Below are 19,201 nucleotides of genomic sequence, written 5' to 3'. Positions count from 1 at the left end.
CCCCCCCCCCCATGCGGCTGCGCGAGCGTTTCGTGACCGGCAGTGGACCTTGTCGGGTGTGAACGCGTCTCGCCGAAGCGCCCCTCTCACATCCCATCTCACCCTGCGCGGTGATCGCGCAGGGTGAGGGGGGGGGGGCGTTTATTCCGTTGTTGCCAACAGGGTCACCGCCTGTACGTCTGACACTGACCTGTCAAATATTGATAACACACGGACGACACCAATAAGTAACAAACTGAATGCAAGCTCGGGTCTGTGTTGGTCACCTACATTTCAATGCCCCCGTGCGCGAGGGCTTCGTCCGTGCTAAACGCGCGGACGCAGGCTGCCGTTCACCGGATCGCTCCGTCGGCGCGGATTCACCCAAGTGGCAGACCGCGCCTCGGCGCCCGAAACCCCACGTCGGCCCGACAGCCTCGCGCACACCGCGATGGCAAGGACCGTCGGCAGCGCCTCGCTCGCACACCGCCACCGCCGGGCCCACGCAGCAGGGAGCCGGCAAACCGGGCCTGCCGGCACCTCCGTCGCAGCAGGCCCGGCCGAGACGGCGCTCTTCCTGGCCAGCCGCAGGCGGAGCGGAGGGAGCGGTCGAGAGCGGCGGCCGCGTTCACCGTGCGTCAAAACTATCTCGGCGAAGGGACGAGGCGATGGGCGCTTCCGGAGCCGTGGCTGGTGCGGCGGCAGGGGTTGCTATCCCGCGCCGCGGGGGAAGGAAGGGGGGGTGTTGATCGTCTGTAGCCACGTCCCTTCGCAGCTGTGGGCCCGCCAATCGCCAGCGAGGGTGCAGAGAGAACGGGAGCCGCACCCCCCCCCCCCCCCCGGCCCGCCTCACTGCTGCACCTCGGCTTCGTCAAACAGCTGCTTCTGCTCCTGCGTCGAGAGGCCCTCCCTCAGACTCTACGGGAGGAAGGGGCAGCAAACGGGCGGCGGGTCAAGGCAGCGACGGACAAGACGCGCCAGCCCACATGGGCCAATCAGGAGACTCCAAATAGAAAGCGCTAATGAGGGTCCGCCGATCGGGATGGGCTTATCAAGATGGACCAATCAGGTTGCACCAATGTTGGTAGGCTAATCAAGATGATGAAGGAGCAATGTGAATTCCGGTTATTTATCCCAAACAACTTGAGACTCAAGACTACATTTCAGGAGGGTCCTGCTTTGGTATGTTTGACCAGTTCCATTGACGAGTGTTTTGCACGTGGTGTGACATCGGAGTAGCCTAATCCTAACCTACACGTGAAGGAATAACACTCAAAAGCTCTGCACAGAGGGATTCCAGTACCTATTTGCTCCACTGCCATCTGCTACCCATCTGGCAGCCGAGTGAATTTGGTCATTTCCAAAATCTCCACGATTCACGGTGCTGGACCAGAGCTGTGCACCACCAACTCGTGCCTCCAACAACATGTTATCATCACCTAGATGCAAGCTCACATTTCGTAAGAAGCAATTCAACATACTTGTGTTCGACTACTTGTATGACTTGTGATGATCCAGCATCATCTAACAAACTAGCGTTCCGGAGGCGCTGGCTGTTACTTTTGTTCGATCCGCACGTACCTTGGAGCGGAGGTTCCGCACCGTTCGCTTGCAGCTGGAGGTCGTCTGCGTCTTGAAAAAGTCCGGGATGCTCTTCGACTTGAGGATGTCTGCACGCGGCAAAAGCGGTGGGGGGAAGCCCCGTCACGAGACAATCAGCGCTCGCGGGAACGGTCCCACGCACGGCGTTCTCGCCCCCCCCCCCCCCCCCCCCCCCCCCGTGGGTGTCCTGGTGCGGGGCGCAGACCGAGGCACCACCCACCGTATCCGGCACGCTCCTCGCCCTGGCTGATGGTCTGCAGCTGCTCGCGGAGCCGCGTCACGTCCAGGTCGGCCTTGGCGCGCGAGATGCTCAGCTCCGTGTAGATGTCCTTGTACTTGTCCGTCGCGTATTTCTTGTCCTGCGGGCGGGATGGGCCAGTGTGGGTTGTTCAGCCGCGAGCGGCGCTCAGGGGAGACGGGGAGAGCGAGAGGATTGAAGGAGAGACGTTGGGGGGAGCCGGAATGACCCGAGAAGAAATCGTAAAAATGTCGAGACGAGAAAATCCACAGAATGAGAGCAGAAAGGCTGAGGCAGCAGAGGGTTCCGGTGCCAAAGATAGAGAGGGAGACGTCGCCGGCTTGCAAGTGCAAGAAGAATGGAGGACCACCACGTGTCTCCTCCCATCGGCGGCCTCGCACTGTCACGAGGAAGGCGCAAGTGGTGGGTCGACCGCGCGACAGGCGGGTCGACGGTGTGACAGGTGGACTCACGAGGTATGGACGTGGGTCTACAGGGAAGCGATTGCCGTGACCAGAGAGAGAGGGGAAGGCATGGGGAGAAGTTCCAGCGGCCTCGTCGTGAGCCGTTGACGGGCAGAGGAAATCAGAGGTGGTTTACGCACGTACTTGTGTTGAACTTCTTTCGCGCCGTACGTAGCCAACCGTTCTAATCGGAGGTGCGAGTGGTGGGGTGTGAGGCCAGAGTGACGATGTGAGGATGAGACAAGCAGCCAGGGTAGTAATAATACTTTCATTATTATTATAACGCTGTACATTAATTATATAAGGACCAAATCCCATATATGCGGTTGGCTTCGTACGGCACGAAAGAAGCCCACCACACACACACTCTCACCGAGCAAATGAAAACCCTTCGACTACCAAGCAAAATAAACAATGAATGACCAAATTAATAAATGGCACCAAAACAAAAAGGCACAAACGACAAAAGAAAGTTAATCGCAATGAAGAAATGAGTCCCCACAAGGTGTACGAGCACAACACGAGCCAGAGCAGGTGTTGTGGTCTACTTCACAACCAAGTCGTGCGCTCACCCTCAGCGCCGACTGCAGCTCCTCCTTGAGGGCGTTGATCTCCTGCTTGAAGTACTGGATTTCAGAGTCCTTGACCCTCAGCATGACCTGTGGGCGCAAGACAGTTGCGCTGTGGGTACGCTAAACAAAACAGTGTTTCAGGATTTTCCTGGGTAAATAAAGAGCGGTAAGATTATTATAATTATTATTGTGATCATAATCTGTCACTGTTCAAGACAGTGTTTGTTAGCGATGGTGACGTCGGTGAATTATAGTAACATTGTGCTCCTCATCCATTAAACAAAACCATTCCATCAACCACCCCGACTTCGGCTTATCTGACTTTAGTCGTCGTCATCATCATCATCATCTGCAGCAGTATCACCACCATCGTCATCATTACCATCGTTTTATACAGGTCCTGTCACCTCAACAGGGCTCACTGAGCCACCATGGGTTACCATGGGTTACCATGGTACCATGCTGATCTGAGCCACCATAGGTTACCATGGTACCATGGGTTACCATGTTGATCTCGCCAAGGGACCATCACACGAACTTTGGTCATCCTCGAAGCAGATTTTGGCTCATCCATCGAACGAAGACATTGGTTAGCGCATCGTCGCGCTTTCAGATGCGTTTCTGCGGCCGTCTGGAACGCTCTTCCTACCAATATTAGGAAGCTACTGGAGCTATGCACTTTTAAATCATCTAGATTGAAAACGACATTTCTTTAGTTCGCTACGTACGGTGCTAAAGAAGTTCAACGTACGTACACACACACGTACGTACTACCCCGCGGATACGTTCGGCCACCCCGGCCCCCCGACCCATGGGACACTCTGCACTGTGGGGCTTTCATCACGCTCGGCGTGGTGAGAACCGCGACAACCACGGGCTCGGAGGTTTGGCGAGGGTGAGCAGCGGGCGGGCGGGCAACCAGGAGGTGAGCTCACTCGCTCACCCACTTACCCAACCGCTCGCTCACCCACTCGCCCACTAGCTCACCTCCAGCTCGTAGGTGTCCTTGCCGGGTGCCAGCGAGGGCACGGCGCCGTTGCTGTCTCCCGTCATGATGCTGCGGATCCGCATCAGCTCCGTCGCCAGGCGCTTGTTCAGCTCCTGGTCGGCGACACCGGTCGGGGGGGGGGGGGGCGGGGGGGGAAGAGCGGCGAAGCGTCCCGCTCAACGCTCGCGAAAACAACGAACCGCCGTGCCCGACGTCTACCCGACGTCTACCCGACGTCTACCCGACGTCCACTCAACGTCCACTCTACGTCCACCACGATCGTCGGCACCACTTCGCCAGTCCCAGTATCGGCGCGACAAGCGTGCTGATGAGAGCCTTCGCTATGGACGCCCCCATCCTCGTCGCGATTCCAATCTCGTTTTGCTCGAGGGGGGGTGGGGAAGGGGAGGGGGGGCGGGGAAGGGGAGAGGGTGGGGAGGGGGGTGGGGAAGGGGAGGGGGTGCGGAAGGGGAGGGGGGGTGGGGAAGGGGAGAGGGTGGGGAGGGGGGTGGGGAAGGGGAGGGGGTGGGGAGGGGGGGTGGGGAAGGGGAGGGGGTGGGGAAGGGGAGGGGGGGCGTGGAAGGGGAGGGGGGGCGGGGAAGGGGAGAGGGTGGGGAGGGGGGTGGGGAAGGGGAGGGGGTGGGGAGGGGGGGTGGGGAAGGGGAGGGGATCTGGAAGGGGAGGGGGGGTGGGGAAGGGGAGGGGGGGTGGGGAAGGGGGTGGGGAAGGGGGGTGGGGAGGGAGGGTGGGGAAGGGGGTGGGGAAGGGAAGGGGGGTGGGGAGGGAGGGTGGGGAAGGGGGTGGGGAAGGGGAGGGGGGTGGGGAGGGGGGGTGAGGAAGGGGAGGGGGGGTGAGGGGGGCCCCCACCTGGCAACGAGTGTTGAGCTCCTCGTTCTCGCGCTGGCACTGCTGCAGCGCCTGCCTCTCGGCGTCCAGCGCCTGGCTCAGGTGCGAGTTCTCGAGGCACTTCTGTGAGTACTGCTCCGAGAGCACGCCCAGCTCCCGCTGGATAGAGGCCAGCTCCTCCCTGCGCACACAAACACCACCCGTGTCGCCTCAACAGACTGTCGGGGCAAGTGCTGTTAGCGAGCACCTATGAGGGCTGGCAGGGCACACGAGGGGGTGGGTGGCCAGCACCACGCCTTTGCCTCACCTAGTGCTGATATTTACGCACCGCACCAGGTGCTCATTTTAGGCTGAGTAAACTTAGAGGAGGCACTGGACAGGTTCAGATAATCGCCACTGGCTGGTTGCCGTGAGTGGGAATCGAACCCGACACACACAAGTAGCCTTTTCACAGGCTGTTGGAGAAAATGATGTCGGGACGGGACCTATCAAGGGTGGCACGACAAAGAAGAGGGTGGTGGGGGAGAGGCGAGCAGCATCACTGGTGGTTGTGTTCGTGCGAGCGGTGCGGTTGTGTGATGGTGCGGTTGCTTGAGCAGGGCGGTTGTGACGGTGCGATTGTGTGACGGTGCGGTTGTGACGGTGCGAGTGCGCCGCTCACTCGTGCTGCTTGCGGATGAGCTCCGCGTCCTGGCTGCCGGTGCCGTGCCGCGACTTGAGCGCCTTCTCCAGCTCGCGCTCGAACTCGTCGCGGTGCGCGCTCTTCATCGCCTCCAGCGCTGCGCTCGGGCGACAGCGGGAGGGCGACAGCGGGAGGGCGACAGCGGGAGGGCGACAGCGGGAGGGCGACAGCGGGAGGGCGACAGCGGGAGGGCGACGTCGAACGTCCGTCACGATCGTCGCCGCCGCCAACAACACACCTCCGGCGTAACGAGCGCCGCAGTGGACAAAACGGACTGCGCCTCCGCCATGAGGACCACCGTGGATTATCGGCGTTAGCAGCAGCGGCAGTGCTGGGAACTTTGATTTTTTTATGTTTCTATTTCAAAGCGCCGAGCGCAGAGCATAAATCCTGCCAGCAAAAGTGCGAGATCAACGCGGCAGGTTTTGGTGAAGAGGGGCGGATTGGGCTCGCTGCCCCAGCCAGGCGGGGAGCCTCTAGCGGCGCTGGGAACTTTCAAAGTGACCGATTTCCCAGGACGGCCACTTCAAAACGAGGACGATCCTGGGAACACCAGAAAGGGTGGCGACTCTAACTGTGCTCCCCCCCCCCCCTTCCGGCTCCTCGCCGTGCCGGCGCCGCGACTCACCGGCGATGGTGGCGGCCGTCTCCTCGGCCAGCAGTTGCTCGGACTGCTGGCGCAGCAGCTGCATGTCGTGCTGGTGCTTGCGCTGCAGGTCCTCCATGCTTCGCTGGTGGGACTCCTCCATGGCAGCGAGGCCGCGCTCGCACGTCGCCTGTGGACAAGCGAAACACCGAGGAGGGGGGGGGGGGGAGGGGGGGGTGTCACCGTCAGACCGCCGACGTCGCGACGCGCCCGCGGTCGCGCTGTCGCGGGGAGTTCGAATTTCAGTTGCAACGGGGTCCTCCCCCTGTTGAATCCGGTCTCAGTGTGTTGCTGATATTTTTTTTTTTATTTGATTAACGTAGAATCAGGCTGAGGCCACCGCGAGCCGCTCACCCCTGGTGAGTATTGTCATTCACTTGACGTGGGGGTTTCACGACGACCAGGCAGCACACTGACACACACACTCACACACACACACACTCACACGCACACTCACACACAGGCGCACACACACACGCACGCACACACACACACACGCACTCACACACGCGCACTCACACACACATGCACGCACACACTCACGTACACGAGCGCGCACACACATTCACGCGCATACACCTGTCAACGTGGCCACTGCTCTTAAAAGAGAGCGACTCGCCCATTTGCAATCGAAGAGTTTTTGAGGGGCCGGGCCGCGCCTGTCAGCCAATCGCCACAGCGCACAGCAAACACCAGCGGCCCCTTGTGATTGTGTCGCGTGAGATCTAAAATCAGAATTACGCACTGCAACACGAAACGGGGTTTCTCAAACTCCCCTTCTGGCGAATAATTTCTCACGGCCCACCACGGTCCCGCTCCCCACGCTAACGAGCCTTCTCCGTTATGTTAATAAAGTCGGGGTAGCCGCTGCACGTGCCTCGTCATCGGTAAACGATCGTCCCGTGTGACGGGGAACGGTGCTGGACCAACGCGCCGCGCATCACCTGGGGTGCGCGCGTACACACGTGTACACGTGTACACACGCGTAGACACACGAGTACAATAACAAGATCCCAATCTCGGCGCTTCTACTAACGTCAGGCGGAACGCGTTTAGCAATAACCAGGCATGTGCAGCTTGTAACGGTTCAAATTTGTACTTCAGAATCAGAATATCAGAATCAGAATATTTATTTATACTGGAGGAATGCAATGAGCTATCAAGTTCTCTTTTGATAGATGCCCAGTAGTTAAACGGAGGCAAATGAAGCAGAGCTGGAAACACGAACCGTGGGGGCACCGACGTGGAACGTTTCATGAGAAAATAAACCCAGCGCCGATTGCAAAAAAGGCTTCGCTCGGGCCTAGTGATGAACACAGGCGAATATCAGCAAACCGAGAATGCAGCCACGTTGACCGGAGACGCAATCGGCAGGCTCACAAAAAACAAACGATCGATTTATGTTCATCCTCCTTTGAAATGAAAAAGCCACTGTGAAAAATGATTGAAGCCACACGAAGATAACGAAACGGCAGTTGAAACGAGGGAAGCGAAAACGCGGAAGGCGTGTTGTGATTGTCGCCAAAAAAGGGAGTCGCAAGAGAGAGAGAGATGAAAAACCGGCGGCGGGGGGAGAAAAAAACACCACAAAAACAATCAAAATCACATCACACAGCAATGGATGGAGTTGCAATGCGGACGAAGGCAAACCGCAATCACATGGGGGCGGCGGCACTACACACTACAGCGACTGGCAGGAGAGGCCACACGACCTTGACTTCCTCAAGGTCACGCTGGAACGCGTCCCTGAGGGCCGCCGGGTCTCCCTGAGGCCGCAGGAGCTCCAGCTCCCTCTTCGCCACCCCGAATTCCCGCAGCGTCTCCTCCACTTTCTCGGCCAGGAGCTCGACGAGGTGGGCGCTTTCCAGATCGCCGCCGTCACCCGCCGCCGTTTCGTCCGTCGACGGGCGGCCGGCTCGAAGCTCGACCGGGCCGTTCTCTTCCCAGCCGGGCAGCTGCCGGAGCAGCGCTTCGAGCGCGGAGCCAAACCGCCGCTCCCTCGCACGAGCATCCCCCGTCAGGGCCGCCACCTCCTGCCGGTGACGATCGGAGGCCTCGCGGGACAGCTCCTGGAGGCGGCGGTCACGACGCGACAGCTCCTCGCGGAAGCCGTCCTCCCGCTGGCGCAGCTCCTCCTGGTGCTTGCGCTGCATGGCCTCCATGCACACGGTGAGCGAGTCCATCTCCTGCACGCTTTCCAGCGCCCGCGCCCTCAGCGCCTCCTCGGCACGGCGCGCCTCCGCCCGGAGCCGCTCCGCCTCCTTGTGGAAGGAGGCCTTCGTGTCGCGGAGCTCCGCCCGGTGGCGCGCCGCCAGGTCCTGCAGCTCGATCTCCTTGTCCAGCCACTCCATGGGCTGCCCGTCGATCTGCACGATGGGCCTCTCCTCGGGCCCCGCCGGGGCGGCATCTGAGCGGCGCACGCCCTGCAGCTCCCGCTCGAGCGTCTCCTGCTGCGACCGCAGCGTCTCGTTGTCCTCCTCGGCTGCCCGCAGCTGCCGCGACAGCGCCAGCGCCGAGGCTTCGCTCCGCGCGAGTTTCCGCTCCAGGCTCCTCGCCGCTTCGGCCTCCTTCTGCGAGACGCTCTCCTTCTCGCTCTCCAGGCGGCCGACCTCCGTCTGCAACCGCAGGCACCGCTCCTCGAGCTCCGTGCGGCGCCGCTCTTCCGCTTCGAGCTGCTGGCGAGCGGCCGCCTCCTTGGCCGCGGCCTCGGCCGCCTCCCGCCGGCTCCGCTCCGCGTCCGCGAGCGCCGCGTCCGCGCGCCGCCGCTCCGCGTCCGCGGCCGCCAGGTCCCGGACGGCGCTCGCCAGCCGCTCCTCGGCGTCGTCGAGCCGCAGCTGCAGCCGGCGCGCCTCCAGCCGGTGGCGCTCTTGCGCCGAGGACGCGGCCTCCTCCAGCTCGAGGCAGGCCTTCGTCTTGTGCACCAGGGCCTCCTCGGTCTCCCTCAGCCGCGCTTCGGCCTTGCGCGGACGGGAGCCCGGCGCCCGGACGCAGCGTTCGTCGTCGTCGTCGTCGCTGGCGGCGGCCGGCTCCTCGTGGCCGTGATGGATTTGCGCGCCCGTGAGGCTTCTCCGTGGCCGTGCGCCGTGCTCTAAGAGGTCTTCCTTGCCGCCGCTCCTCCGGCTTTGGTAATCGGCTGCCGCGACGCCGATGTTGTACTTGAGAAGAATCATATTGGGGGAGGGGGTTAGTGAATGTTTCTGTTAATGAAGGGAACGTGTTAGTGATCAAGCAGCTCCAATGTTATTATTCCAGATCAAACGGGGGGGGGGGGGTTGGGAGGGGGACCTTCGGTGTGCTCCCATAAATGAAAGCAAAGGAAGAGTTCGATTGTCTCCTACCATAGCGATGGCAAGATATTTGTACGTTTTTGAGCAATTGTCAAATGTCAACAAATCAGCAAAATGGCTTTTCCCACGTTCCTCCTGGTGCCGGTTGACACTTATTTATATACAGATGTTAATGATAGTGATGATGGTGGTGGTGGTGACGAAGCTGCTCCACATCACTATCCTTGTTTCACGGGGGGGGGGGGACCTCATTGCCTCATGAATAACAGCAACAACCTTTGTTGATATTTCATGGACTTGTTTCCCCATTCCATACTCGGTGCACTCTCGGTGTCATGTGATGAGACAAAAAACCCATTTGAAAATCTCACAAGACAGTGCCCTCCTGCGCGTCGGAGAATGGTTGCAACAGGACGTTCGTCACAGGATTTTCTTAAAATATCCTTCAAGTGACCTATTTAACCTTCAAGCAGTAGGGGGCACACTTTCCTACACACTCTGCTGTGGGATTGTCACGTGACAGTCGAGCTACGACTTTATCTTGTCCGGTTACTGGCGACCGGACTGATGCCATTGACTCTATAATCACGGGGGGCTGCTCAGATCAGCGCCGTTGGCTACGTACGGTGCGAACCGCCGGCCTATTGCGCGCAGGCCACACGTGCATAGAGTGATCAGAGATCACGTCAACACCTTTATATATATATATATATTTACGCTCATTTACCCAGGAAAGCCTCGCTGAGCCTCATGACTCTTTTTCAGGAGGTCCCTGCTACTTTGTTTGCAGTAGGTGGTGATCCATTGCTGTGTAGAATCCCAGTTGAGTAATTTGCGGTGAAATTTGTAAAAAAGAAAAAGTCTTATTTGGAAAATGTCGTCAGAGCACAATGGCTGACGCCCTTTGCGAATGACGTGACGGGGGAATCTTTGACGAGCACTGTGAAACAGACGGCGTCGGCGGTATTTTTACATCAGCAGCAATAACGAGGGCGGCCGCTGAATTAGAACCGGGAAAAACCTCTTCAACGATCGGCGATTGCGCCACTACTGATCCTTACCCCCTACCGCGGGGAGGGCAGCGAGCCCGGATGCCTCCGGTCAATCCCTCGTTTGTGCGGGCGTATTGCGCCGAGTTCGTTACACGTTATCTGCTGGATTTTTTTCCCCCCTTTTTGAAATATACTTTGTATTCTGGGTTCTTGAATGACCATCAAACATTCATGATTTTTTTTTTAAATCAATCGCCGAACGCGCGAGCACCGGGCGGTGTCACCGCTTGCTGACCACACGGTCACCCTGCGACGGATGTAACATCCCTGCGGATACATTTTGCATCCCTGCAAATAATTTCCGTGCCTTACGATCTAACGAAAGGCTGCGAACAAACCACGGGAGCCACGTAAAGGTTTGCATTTTAAACATTAAAGAGACGTTATTATGAAAGAGACGTTTGTCTGCGCTACTTTAAAGCCCACCGACACGGGCTTGAGAAGCGTTTAAAGCCACGATCCACATTTCTGAATGTCAAAGCTGAAGATTGACAAATCAACCGCTGGGCACGTTCAGAGATAAAAGCATTCGTTGTTTATACGTGACGCATTTTTAAAGGTCGATACAGCCTTGTGCCTGACAAAGATACAGATCACTATAAAATATCTATACCCACCCCGTCATATTTATTGTTTATGTAAATATAATTTCTGAAATGTTTGGTTTGCGTTGTCTTTTGCATGAATTTCCAGTATCTGTCAATGTGTTGTTAAACCATCATCACCACCTGGCAAAGCTAATTAGCAAGGTTCGTCACGTAAACAAAATGTGCCAATTGGTGACTACTTCAGCACACCGGCGTGTCGGAGAGGAAACCCACAACATTTACATTTTGAGCACGACATTTCGCTGGTGAGTGTTTATGTGACTAAAACCCAAAAACCTGTATTATTAATTATGAATAATATCGCTCGCTAAAGCCTCACCCCAACCAAACACTCGGCTCCAACCATGGCCATCACGCAAGCGTGAGCTGCATGCAGCGGTAACGTAATTACGGGGCACATGCTCCTTTATGAGGGAAGCAAAGAAGATCGCGGTGCCATCTGCTTGAAGATAAATTTGCGGAATCATCAATTGCTCCCCCGTGAGATGAATTCACGCTCGGGTAGGGCGGGGGGGGCGGGGGGGTAAACATAAAAAAATAAATCTCAATCGCTCGCTACGAAAGCGATGACCACGGGTGCAGAAAATTCCTCCGTCGCCAGGTGCCCTACGTGAGGCTGTCGTCCAGGGCGACGTCGTAATAACGGGTCGCGCTCCGAGCCCCTAGCCGCGCTGGCCACTAGCAAACCGGGCAAAAGCTTAGAATCCCAAGCAGCTCACGAAGCTTCGGAATTCACGAAAACACAAAATGATGGGTGAACAAAACATCCGCTCAAATTCATAATCCTAATGAACATAACAACATAATTCAAACAGAAAGCCAGTTGCACTCTCTCGTGTCTATGTTCTCTCCATCTCCCTCCATCTCATCTCACGACATCCGTATCTCTCGTCTACATCTCTTCCGTCATCTCACGAGGATTCCAAAATTATTTCTGCTCAGGGCCCCCTGATGGGCCAGCGCACCACCGCACGGAGAGGGGACCGGCGGAGGCGACCTCGTTGTTTCTGCCGTCGCCTGTTGCATGGCAACAGCAGCCAAATGTTGGCGTATCTCCCGCCTCACCGCCTTGTCCATCAAGAGCGACGTCTGTCCTTGAGCTGCCCGTGCAGATTCTACCACTCACGTGGAAGCAGTGGGGGGGGACCAGACGCATGGCGCTGCCTCCCAGCCACTACACCCCCCCGCCCCCATTTAAAAAGTGGTACAGCCTCCTGCGTAGAGCGTTGTCGCCGTTGTGCCGCGTGGCTCTGTGATGTGCTATTCGGGCCGTGCCGTGCCTTGTTCGGCACGGTGTCCGACGTTTCGCTGCGCGCGCTGGGAGAGCTTCTTCAGGACGAACCCAAAAAGCACATCGGAGAACGGCTGCAGCCCCGCTCACGGATCACACGCAGCCACACAAGTGAGGCCCCACCAGGAGCGTACCATTGCAAACGGGGGGGGGGGAAGGGGGGGGGATGACAAGAGCGGCTGCGGCAGAGCCCTTTGACACGATCCCACCGGATTCTCGACCGTAGCGACGTTACAAACTAAACCACCCCACCCCCCCACTTGGTTACGTTATTCATTTTTCCCCCGCCCCCCGCCACCGTCCTCCGCCAGGACACCCCTTCGGGGGGCGCGGCGCCCTCTCCGCGTTGCCGTGGCGACCGCGCCGCCGCATCACCTGGGAGACGAATCCGGCCGGCGAGTACTCGGACTGCTCGAGCGCACGCAGCCGCGCCAACAGCGCCGAGTTCTCTCCCCGCGAGCTCCGCAGATCCTGCTGCACGTGCTCCAACTGCCAGCGCAACTCCTCCACCTGCAGCCGGGCGACAGCACGCAGGCACACGCAAGCACGCAGAGGAACAAACACGCACACACGCGCACACACGCGCACGCACACACAGAGGCAGGCACGCGCACGTAAGCAGAGGAACACGCACGCACGTACACTTGCAGATACACGGCGACACGCACACACACACACACGCCCTGACCTGGGGGGCCCAGTTGGACGGCACCCCCCTTTTCCACTCCCCTCTCGTCAAGCCGGCGTGCCCAGTGGTGGCGCTAGGCCTCAGCAAACGAATGAAACACTAACGGTCCCAAGGGGCTCAAGTGACCCCAGATTCCTGAACAAAAATGATGAGAGTGACCCACAAATAAATATCAACTCAAATTCAATGCCGAATAATGAGAAACAAAGTAAACTCACAGAGCCTCAACCTCCCTCGTTTGTCTCTCTAACCATCTCCGTCTCTTATTATATTTCTCTCATTTCACTCCACCCGTCTCGTCTGTAGCTCTCTTCTCTCATCTCGTCTGCATCTCGTGTCTCTACCTCTCCCGTCATCTCCCCTCTTTTTGAAATTGAAAGGATTGGAGTGAAGGGAGGAGAGTAAGGGCCGGCACCAGCACCATCACCAGCGCGGCACCTTCACCACCGGGCACCACCCTCTCCCCCGCCGCCTCCACGCACCTCCTTCTGCAGAAGCTCCACCATACTCTCGGGGCTCATGGAGGAGGCCGTGGGCTTGATGGTGGCGATGGGGATCTGCTTCTCCTCCCGCACCGGCGTCTTCTCCACCTGCCGCCACCGCTGCTCGATTTCGTCGCGGCTGAGCGGCGCCCGCGGCACCGCGGCCCCCGCGGCCTCCCCCTCCCGGCCCCCGGGCCGCCGCCGCCCCCCGCCGGCCCCCGGGCCGTCCGCCTCTTCGCCCGCGACGCTGGCCCCTGTCCGACGGGGCCCCAGCTCGGGTCGGGGCCCTGCTTGTCCGGCAGCAGCCGCGTCTGCGACACGGACGTGGCGAGGACCGCGCGGGCCTTCCCGTCGGACGGGTTGAGCGCGCAGCGCGCGAAGCCCGAGTTGGCGACGCCCCCGGCCTCGCGGGTCGGGGTGGAGCAGACGTGCGGAGGTTTCTGGCCCTGCGGAGTCGCGACCGCGGGGCGGGCCTCGGGCTCCGCGGGCCTCGACGCGACCGCGCGGGGCTGGAACCTGTCGGAGGCCGCGGGGGCGGCGGCGGCGTTGCGAGGAGCCTCCTGCCCCGTGCAGGGCCCCGCCTGGGCGGCCGCGTGGCTCGTCTGGAAGTACGTCTTGTAAGTGCCGTTGCCGGGGACGCCGCCGGCGCCGCCGCCGTCTTCGGAGCGGCCCGATTGGTCGATCCTCACGGGCGGCAGCGCTGACGACCGCACGGTGTGGTGGGCGACTCCACCTCCCCCTCGCTGCGAGCGAACCAGCGCCTGGTGCACCGCCTGGAACTCGGAGCAGTCCATGGTCTTGGCTCGGACTTCGCGCAGCCGTGCCTTGGGCCGGCTCCTTGCCTGGTCGGGGGGCGGCTCCCTGGTTTCAACGCTGGCCGATGAGACCGGGCGGTCCCGGGACGACGACGATGACGGCGAGCGGCCCGGCCACGACTTGTCTGGCGAGCTGCACGGGAGGGAGGGAGTGGAGAGGAGGGAGTGGAGGAGGGAGGGGAGGGAGGGAGGGAGGGTGAGCTGTGTGCGGCTCTAGGGCGGCTGGGTGAGCTGCAATGGCAGCAGAAGCAAAGCAAAAATTCTGGAAAAAATATAAAAATGTAGCAGTTAAGGCTCACTGAGCTATGTAGCTGTTTTCAGAAGTGACCTGGCTATCACAAATTACAGCTCAACGATGTGGCTTATCATGTGGAAATTTCTCGCAGCTAAATACATTAAACGCATGCTTCTAATTGTAGAGGGAAAAAACGGTGTACGTGGAGAAAAGTCCACGCGACCAGGGCGAGAGAGACACGCAAACTCCAAATATAGAGCAGGCGTCAGGGTCGGGATCTAACCCACGACCTCCTGTATACCAGGCGAGGCAGTTAACATTTCATAGCCACCGTGTAATCCATGCCCAAATGAGGGGTGTCCTTGAGAAATGCGATAACGCGCATACATACGTGGTAGAGCAGTGGCACAGTGATTTAGCACACTGCACCATGAATGGCTGTGAATCAAATTCGGGTCTCCGGGTTCACACAAAGCAGTTCGCCATCCACTTCACCACCGCTCCACCCCACACAAAGTGTACGCCTTGAAAGCAAATCGATTGCCGCACGCACCATCTGACGCGCGCGTCGTTAGCGCGAGGACAGTCGGAAATTTGGGAATCGATGCGTCGTTGCGTGCCCAGTCGACGTTGACCACGCGGAAAGGAGGAGGAGAGGGGCTCGATCTGACTCGACTTTATTCGTCAAGTAGGCCGCCGTGAAAGCAGCCGGCGGCCTCTTACCTCATCTTGTCCTGGGCAGATCCACCCAGCCCAGGACTCTGACTGATTGCTTCCATCCAGCTCTTGCGAATGCCGGGCGTCACGGCAGCCAGCGTGTGCACCGCGTACTTGGTCTGCGTCAACAGAAAAGTGTACGTTTGATTTTATTTTGCATTTTTTTTATTGTTAAAACCCGCTCGTGTGTGGAGGTAGCCAGCAGCGCTGAGGGCGCCACCGCCGAGATTCTGGGCTCGGATCCTGAGTTCAGCCGCTCGCACGCGATTACGTAGCTAGAACAATACGACAGGAGAACGTACAGGCAGCAGAACGTACAGGCAGGATGAGAGCGTACAGGCAACAGAACGTACAGGGCAGCAGAACGTACAGGCAGCAGAACGTACAGGCAGGATGAGAGCATACAGGCAGCAGAACGTACAGGCAGCAGAACGTACAGACAGGATGAGAGCCTACAGGCAGCAGAGCGTACAGGCAGCAGAACGTACAGGCAGCAGAACGTACAGGCAGGAGAGTATACAGGCAGCGAGAACGTACAGGCAGCAGAACGTACAGACAGGATGAGAGCATACAGGCAGCAGAGTGTACAGGCAGCAGAGTGTACAGGCAGCAGAGTGTACAGGCAGCAGAGTGTACGGGCAGCAGAGTGTACAGACAGCAGAGCGTACAGGCAGCAGAACGTACAGGCAGCAGAGTGTACAGGCAGCAGAGCGTACAGGAGGCAGAGCGTACAGGCAGCTAGAACGTACAGGCAGCAGAGTGTACAGGCAGAAGAACGTACAGGCAGCAGAATGTACAGGCAGAAGAACATACAGACAGGATGAGAGCGTACAGGCAGGAGAGTATACAGGCAGAAGAACGTACAGGCAGCAGAACGTACAGGCAGAAGAACGTACAGGCAGGAGAACGTACAGACAGGATGAGAGCATACAGGCAGCAGAGTGTACAGGCAGCGAGAACGTACAGGCAGGAGAGCGTACAGGCAGGAGAAGGTGCAGACGAACGGACGGACAGATGATTGGAACGACAGGCAAACGCAGACAGGTGAACAGACACGTGGACAGATGGATGCCCACCCTGGTGAGCGGAATGGTGAGACACGTGGACAGATGGATGCCCACCCTGGTGAGCGGAATGGTGAGACACGTGGACAGATGGATGCCCACCCTGGTGAGCGGAATGGTGAGACACGTGGACAGATGGATGCCCACCCTGGTGAGCGGAATGGTGAGACACGTGGACAGATGGATGCCCACCCTGGTGAGCGGAATGGTGAGACACGTGGACAGATGGATGCCCACCCTGGTGAGCGGAATGGTGAGACACGTGGACAGATGGACGTGTCAATGCCGCAGTGCGCCGTGCAGGGCAGGCCTCGGCGGGCTGCGTCGTACCTTGATCTGGAAGCCGAAGTTGCGCTGCACTTGGAAGTCGGCGATCGTGCAGTGTGGGGAGAGTTCCACAACGCCCTCCGCGTGGTCCCTCTGCAGCAGCAGAGACACGAGGCACACCGGTCAGAGAGAACAGGACCTCAGAGTGCACACACGCACACACATGGCCGAGAGAGAACAACACTGGCATGACAGGCCCATGAGACATGGTGGCGGTGAGGGGGGGGGGGAATTCTTCCAGCAGTGTATAGATCATGGATGATGATGATGATAATGTTTGTGTACAAATGTATAAACACACATCCGATTGGGTGGGCAGTGGTCAGCAAAAAAGAATCGCAATGATAGAATCAGGAACGTGAGAGGAAGCAAGGAACCCGAATCAGAATCTAAAGATGTCTACATACTTGAGGAATCCAATGAGCTATAAAGCTCTTTGTTCACAGATGTCCATCCCCCCCCCCCCCCCCCACCTTCATCGAAATGTGGAATTTCCACATTCCTGTGGCAGGCAGGAATCCTCAAAATAAACCAATTCTGCCATGGTGTTAAATAAAATGAGAGATATAAATCAATAGTGTAGAATACGACTTGAGTGTTATGTAACCTGATGCAGTACATCTTGTGTGCACTACGGTATGCGGCTGTTGAAATCCGACGTGAGATTATTACTCACGGAAACCCAATCACGGATCACACACATACACGCGCTCACTGGCACGTGCGCACATAATTGAGTGTGCCTGTGTGCGTGCACATACAACACCGAGCACACACACAGAAACAAAGCGCCCTGGGTATTTTGAGGTCTGTGACGCCTACGGGCACGATGGATGTGGCCCTGAGCATCCTCATGCAGAGAGACGCTTTATAAATAGACTTCTCATGAGCTCACTACTTGCCCGCAGTGACGAGCAGAAGACAGGGTCTCGGGGTGTCAGCGTCACGCCGACTGTCTCAAGATATCAGGGTGTCAGGGCGTGAGGGTCTCACTGTCTTCGTGTCTCAGGGTGTCTCAGGGTGTCAGGGCGTGAGTGTTTCTGTCTTCATTGTCTCGAGAGATCAGCGTGACATGTCTTTGTGCCAGGCCATTCTTCATCTGCTCTAGCGAGGCTCTGCTCTTTGCTCTCCATCAGTGTATGGAGGCAATTGTAATGTTTACTTAACAAATTAATGTTTAATTAACATATGGACAAGGTTTGATCTACGATTGGGGTAGGCTATCCTATCCCAAGCTACTATGAAATGGAGCCACGCGGCCCACAACAATAAAAAAACGGCCCACATGGGCCCAGTTGGTGCTGGCTCAGTCCGGTAAACGCTGCCAGTGGGAATCCAACTCAACCTTCCAGGTTTCGCAAAAACCGGGACTGCCAAGTTTCAAGTGGGACGTGGTGAGAGGAAGGGACCTCCAGGATTGCGTCCCAAAGTCCCAGTGTCTCAGGAGGCTTTGCCTGTCTCTGCCAGGTGGGCTAGGCAGCCCCGTCACATGCTGGGGGAGACACTACCCCTACAAACTGCAATAGAGCAACGATCCCCCCGTGTAGCATTAACAGACTGTTGGGGCAAGTGCTGTTAGCGAGCAGCACCTATGAAGGTCGGCACAACACACGAGGGGGTGGGTGGCCAGCACCACTGCCCGGCCGATGTTTATACATCGGCACCAGGCACTCATACTGGAGGCCCGAGTCGACCTAGGGGAGGCCCAGGACCAATTCAGACAGGGCAATCGAACTCGGGTCTCCGGTTTCGTTAGCGCTGGCTCGCCGACCGCCGCACTAGAAGCAGCAAGGCGCAGTTTGACACGGGGCCGTGGAGAGAGCGTCGCCACGGTAGGTGGTGGCTGCGCGTGCCCCGTCAAGGCCTCGCTGTCAGCAGGGGTTTCACCGTTATTGGCGCCAATCCTCGCCACTCACGCGCACATAAATAAAATCGGTCGTCCGTGCCATCCACCCAGCACCCCCGTCCTCTCGCCTACTCCGTTACGCAAGCTGCTATTTTGGATTCGTACCAAGGGTCACAGACAGATTTACTGGCGGATTTCAGGAAACGAGTTCAGCCCCTAACTTTACTTTGATGTCAGACTGACCGATGTAATCACCGGTTCGACAGTCTCGTTTGAAATAAGTTGCACACACCTCTAATAACACACCTTCACGATTTTTGTTTCATTGTGGTAAGCTGGGTCTGATCAGTCTTGATTCGGGTTCAAATGCATCACAATGAACATTGTGAAAGCATCTTGATCGTTATTATTATTACTACAGCTATAAACTTACATTAAAACTGCTTAATCCGTGCTACTAATGCTGTGGTGGTTGCATTGTCCTTGAACTGTTTGCCTTTTGGCGGCTTCTGGTCTAGAACACCGGCGTGACAAAGTCATACACGAGGCTGTCTCTGGTGTCAGCCAAACAGTTTGAAGACGGTGCGAACATTATCAAAGCATATTTGTTTTTATTTTTTACCACCAGCATGTGTGGTTTGAACATCTTACCACCTCCTGTATTTATGCCAGAAAGGGTAAAGCCATTTAATGAAATCACTCTATGCCTATAGACATTCTATGAATGTAAACAATGCTCACAATTAGAATTGAGCACAATAATTCCCTTAAA

At 57.8% G+C, this 19,201-nt stretch overlaps 1 protein-coding gene across 1 annotated transcript in view; it reads right to left on the bottom strand.

Moving 5' to 3' along the window:
• Positions 1–19,201, bottom strand: part of LOC133347993 (ciliary rootlet coiled-coil protein 2-like) — a 37,222-nt gene continuing 18,021 nt past the window's right edge. Inside the window, 14 exon segments of the mRNA XM_061560782.1 lie at positions 1–897; positions 1,561–1,649; positions 1,802–1,940; positions 2,856–2,942; positions 3,843–3,956; positions 4,711–4,870; positions 5,351–5,468; positions 6,000–6,147; positions 7,730–9,172; positions 12,631–12,765; positions 13,426–13,656; positions 13,659–14,373; positions 15,199–15,311; positions 16,587–16,676. Coding sequence (XP_061416766.1) covers positions 829–897; positions 1,561–1,649; positions 1,802–1,940; positions 2,856–2,942; positions 3,843–3,956; positions 4,711–4,870; positions 5,351–5,468; positions 6,000–6,147; positions 7,730–9,172; positions 12,631–12,765; positions 13,426–13,656; positions 13,659–14,373; positions 15,199–15,311; positions 16,587–16,676 — 3,651 coding nt within the window. The 3' untranslated portion in view covers positions 1–828.

The sequence above is a fragment of the Lethenteron reissneri genome, chromosome 3, assembly GCF_015708825.2.
Source record: "Lethenteron reissneri isolate LAM-NWPU_2019-01 chromosome 3, ASM1570882v1, whole genome shotgun sequence".
Taxonomy (NCBI): domain Eukaryota; kingdom Metazoa; phylum Chordata; class Hyperoartia; order Petromyzontiformes; family Petromyzontidae; genus Lethenteron; species Lethenteron reissneri.
This window is presented reverse-complemented; position numbering and strand designations above follow the sequence as displayed.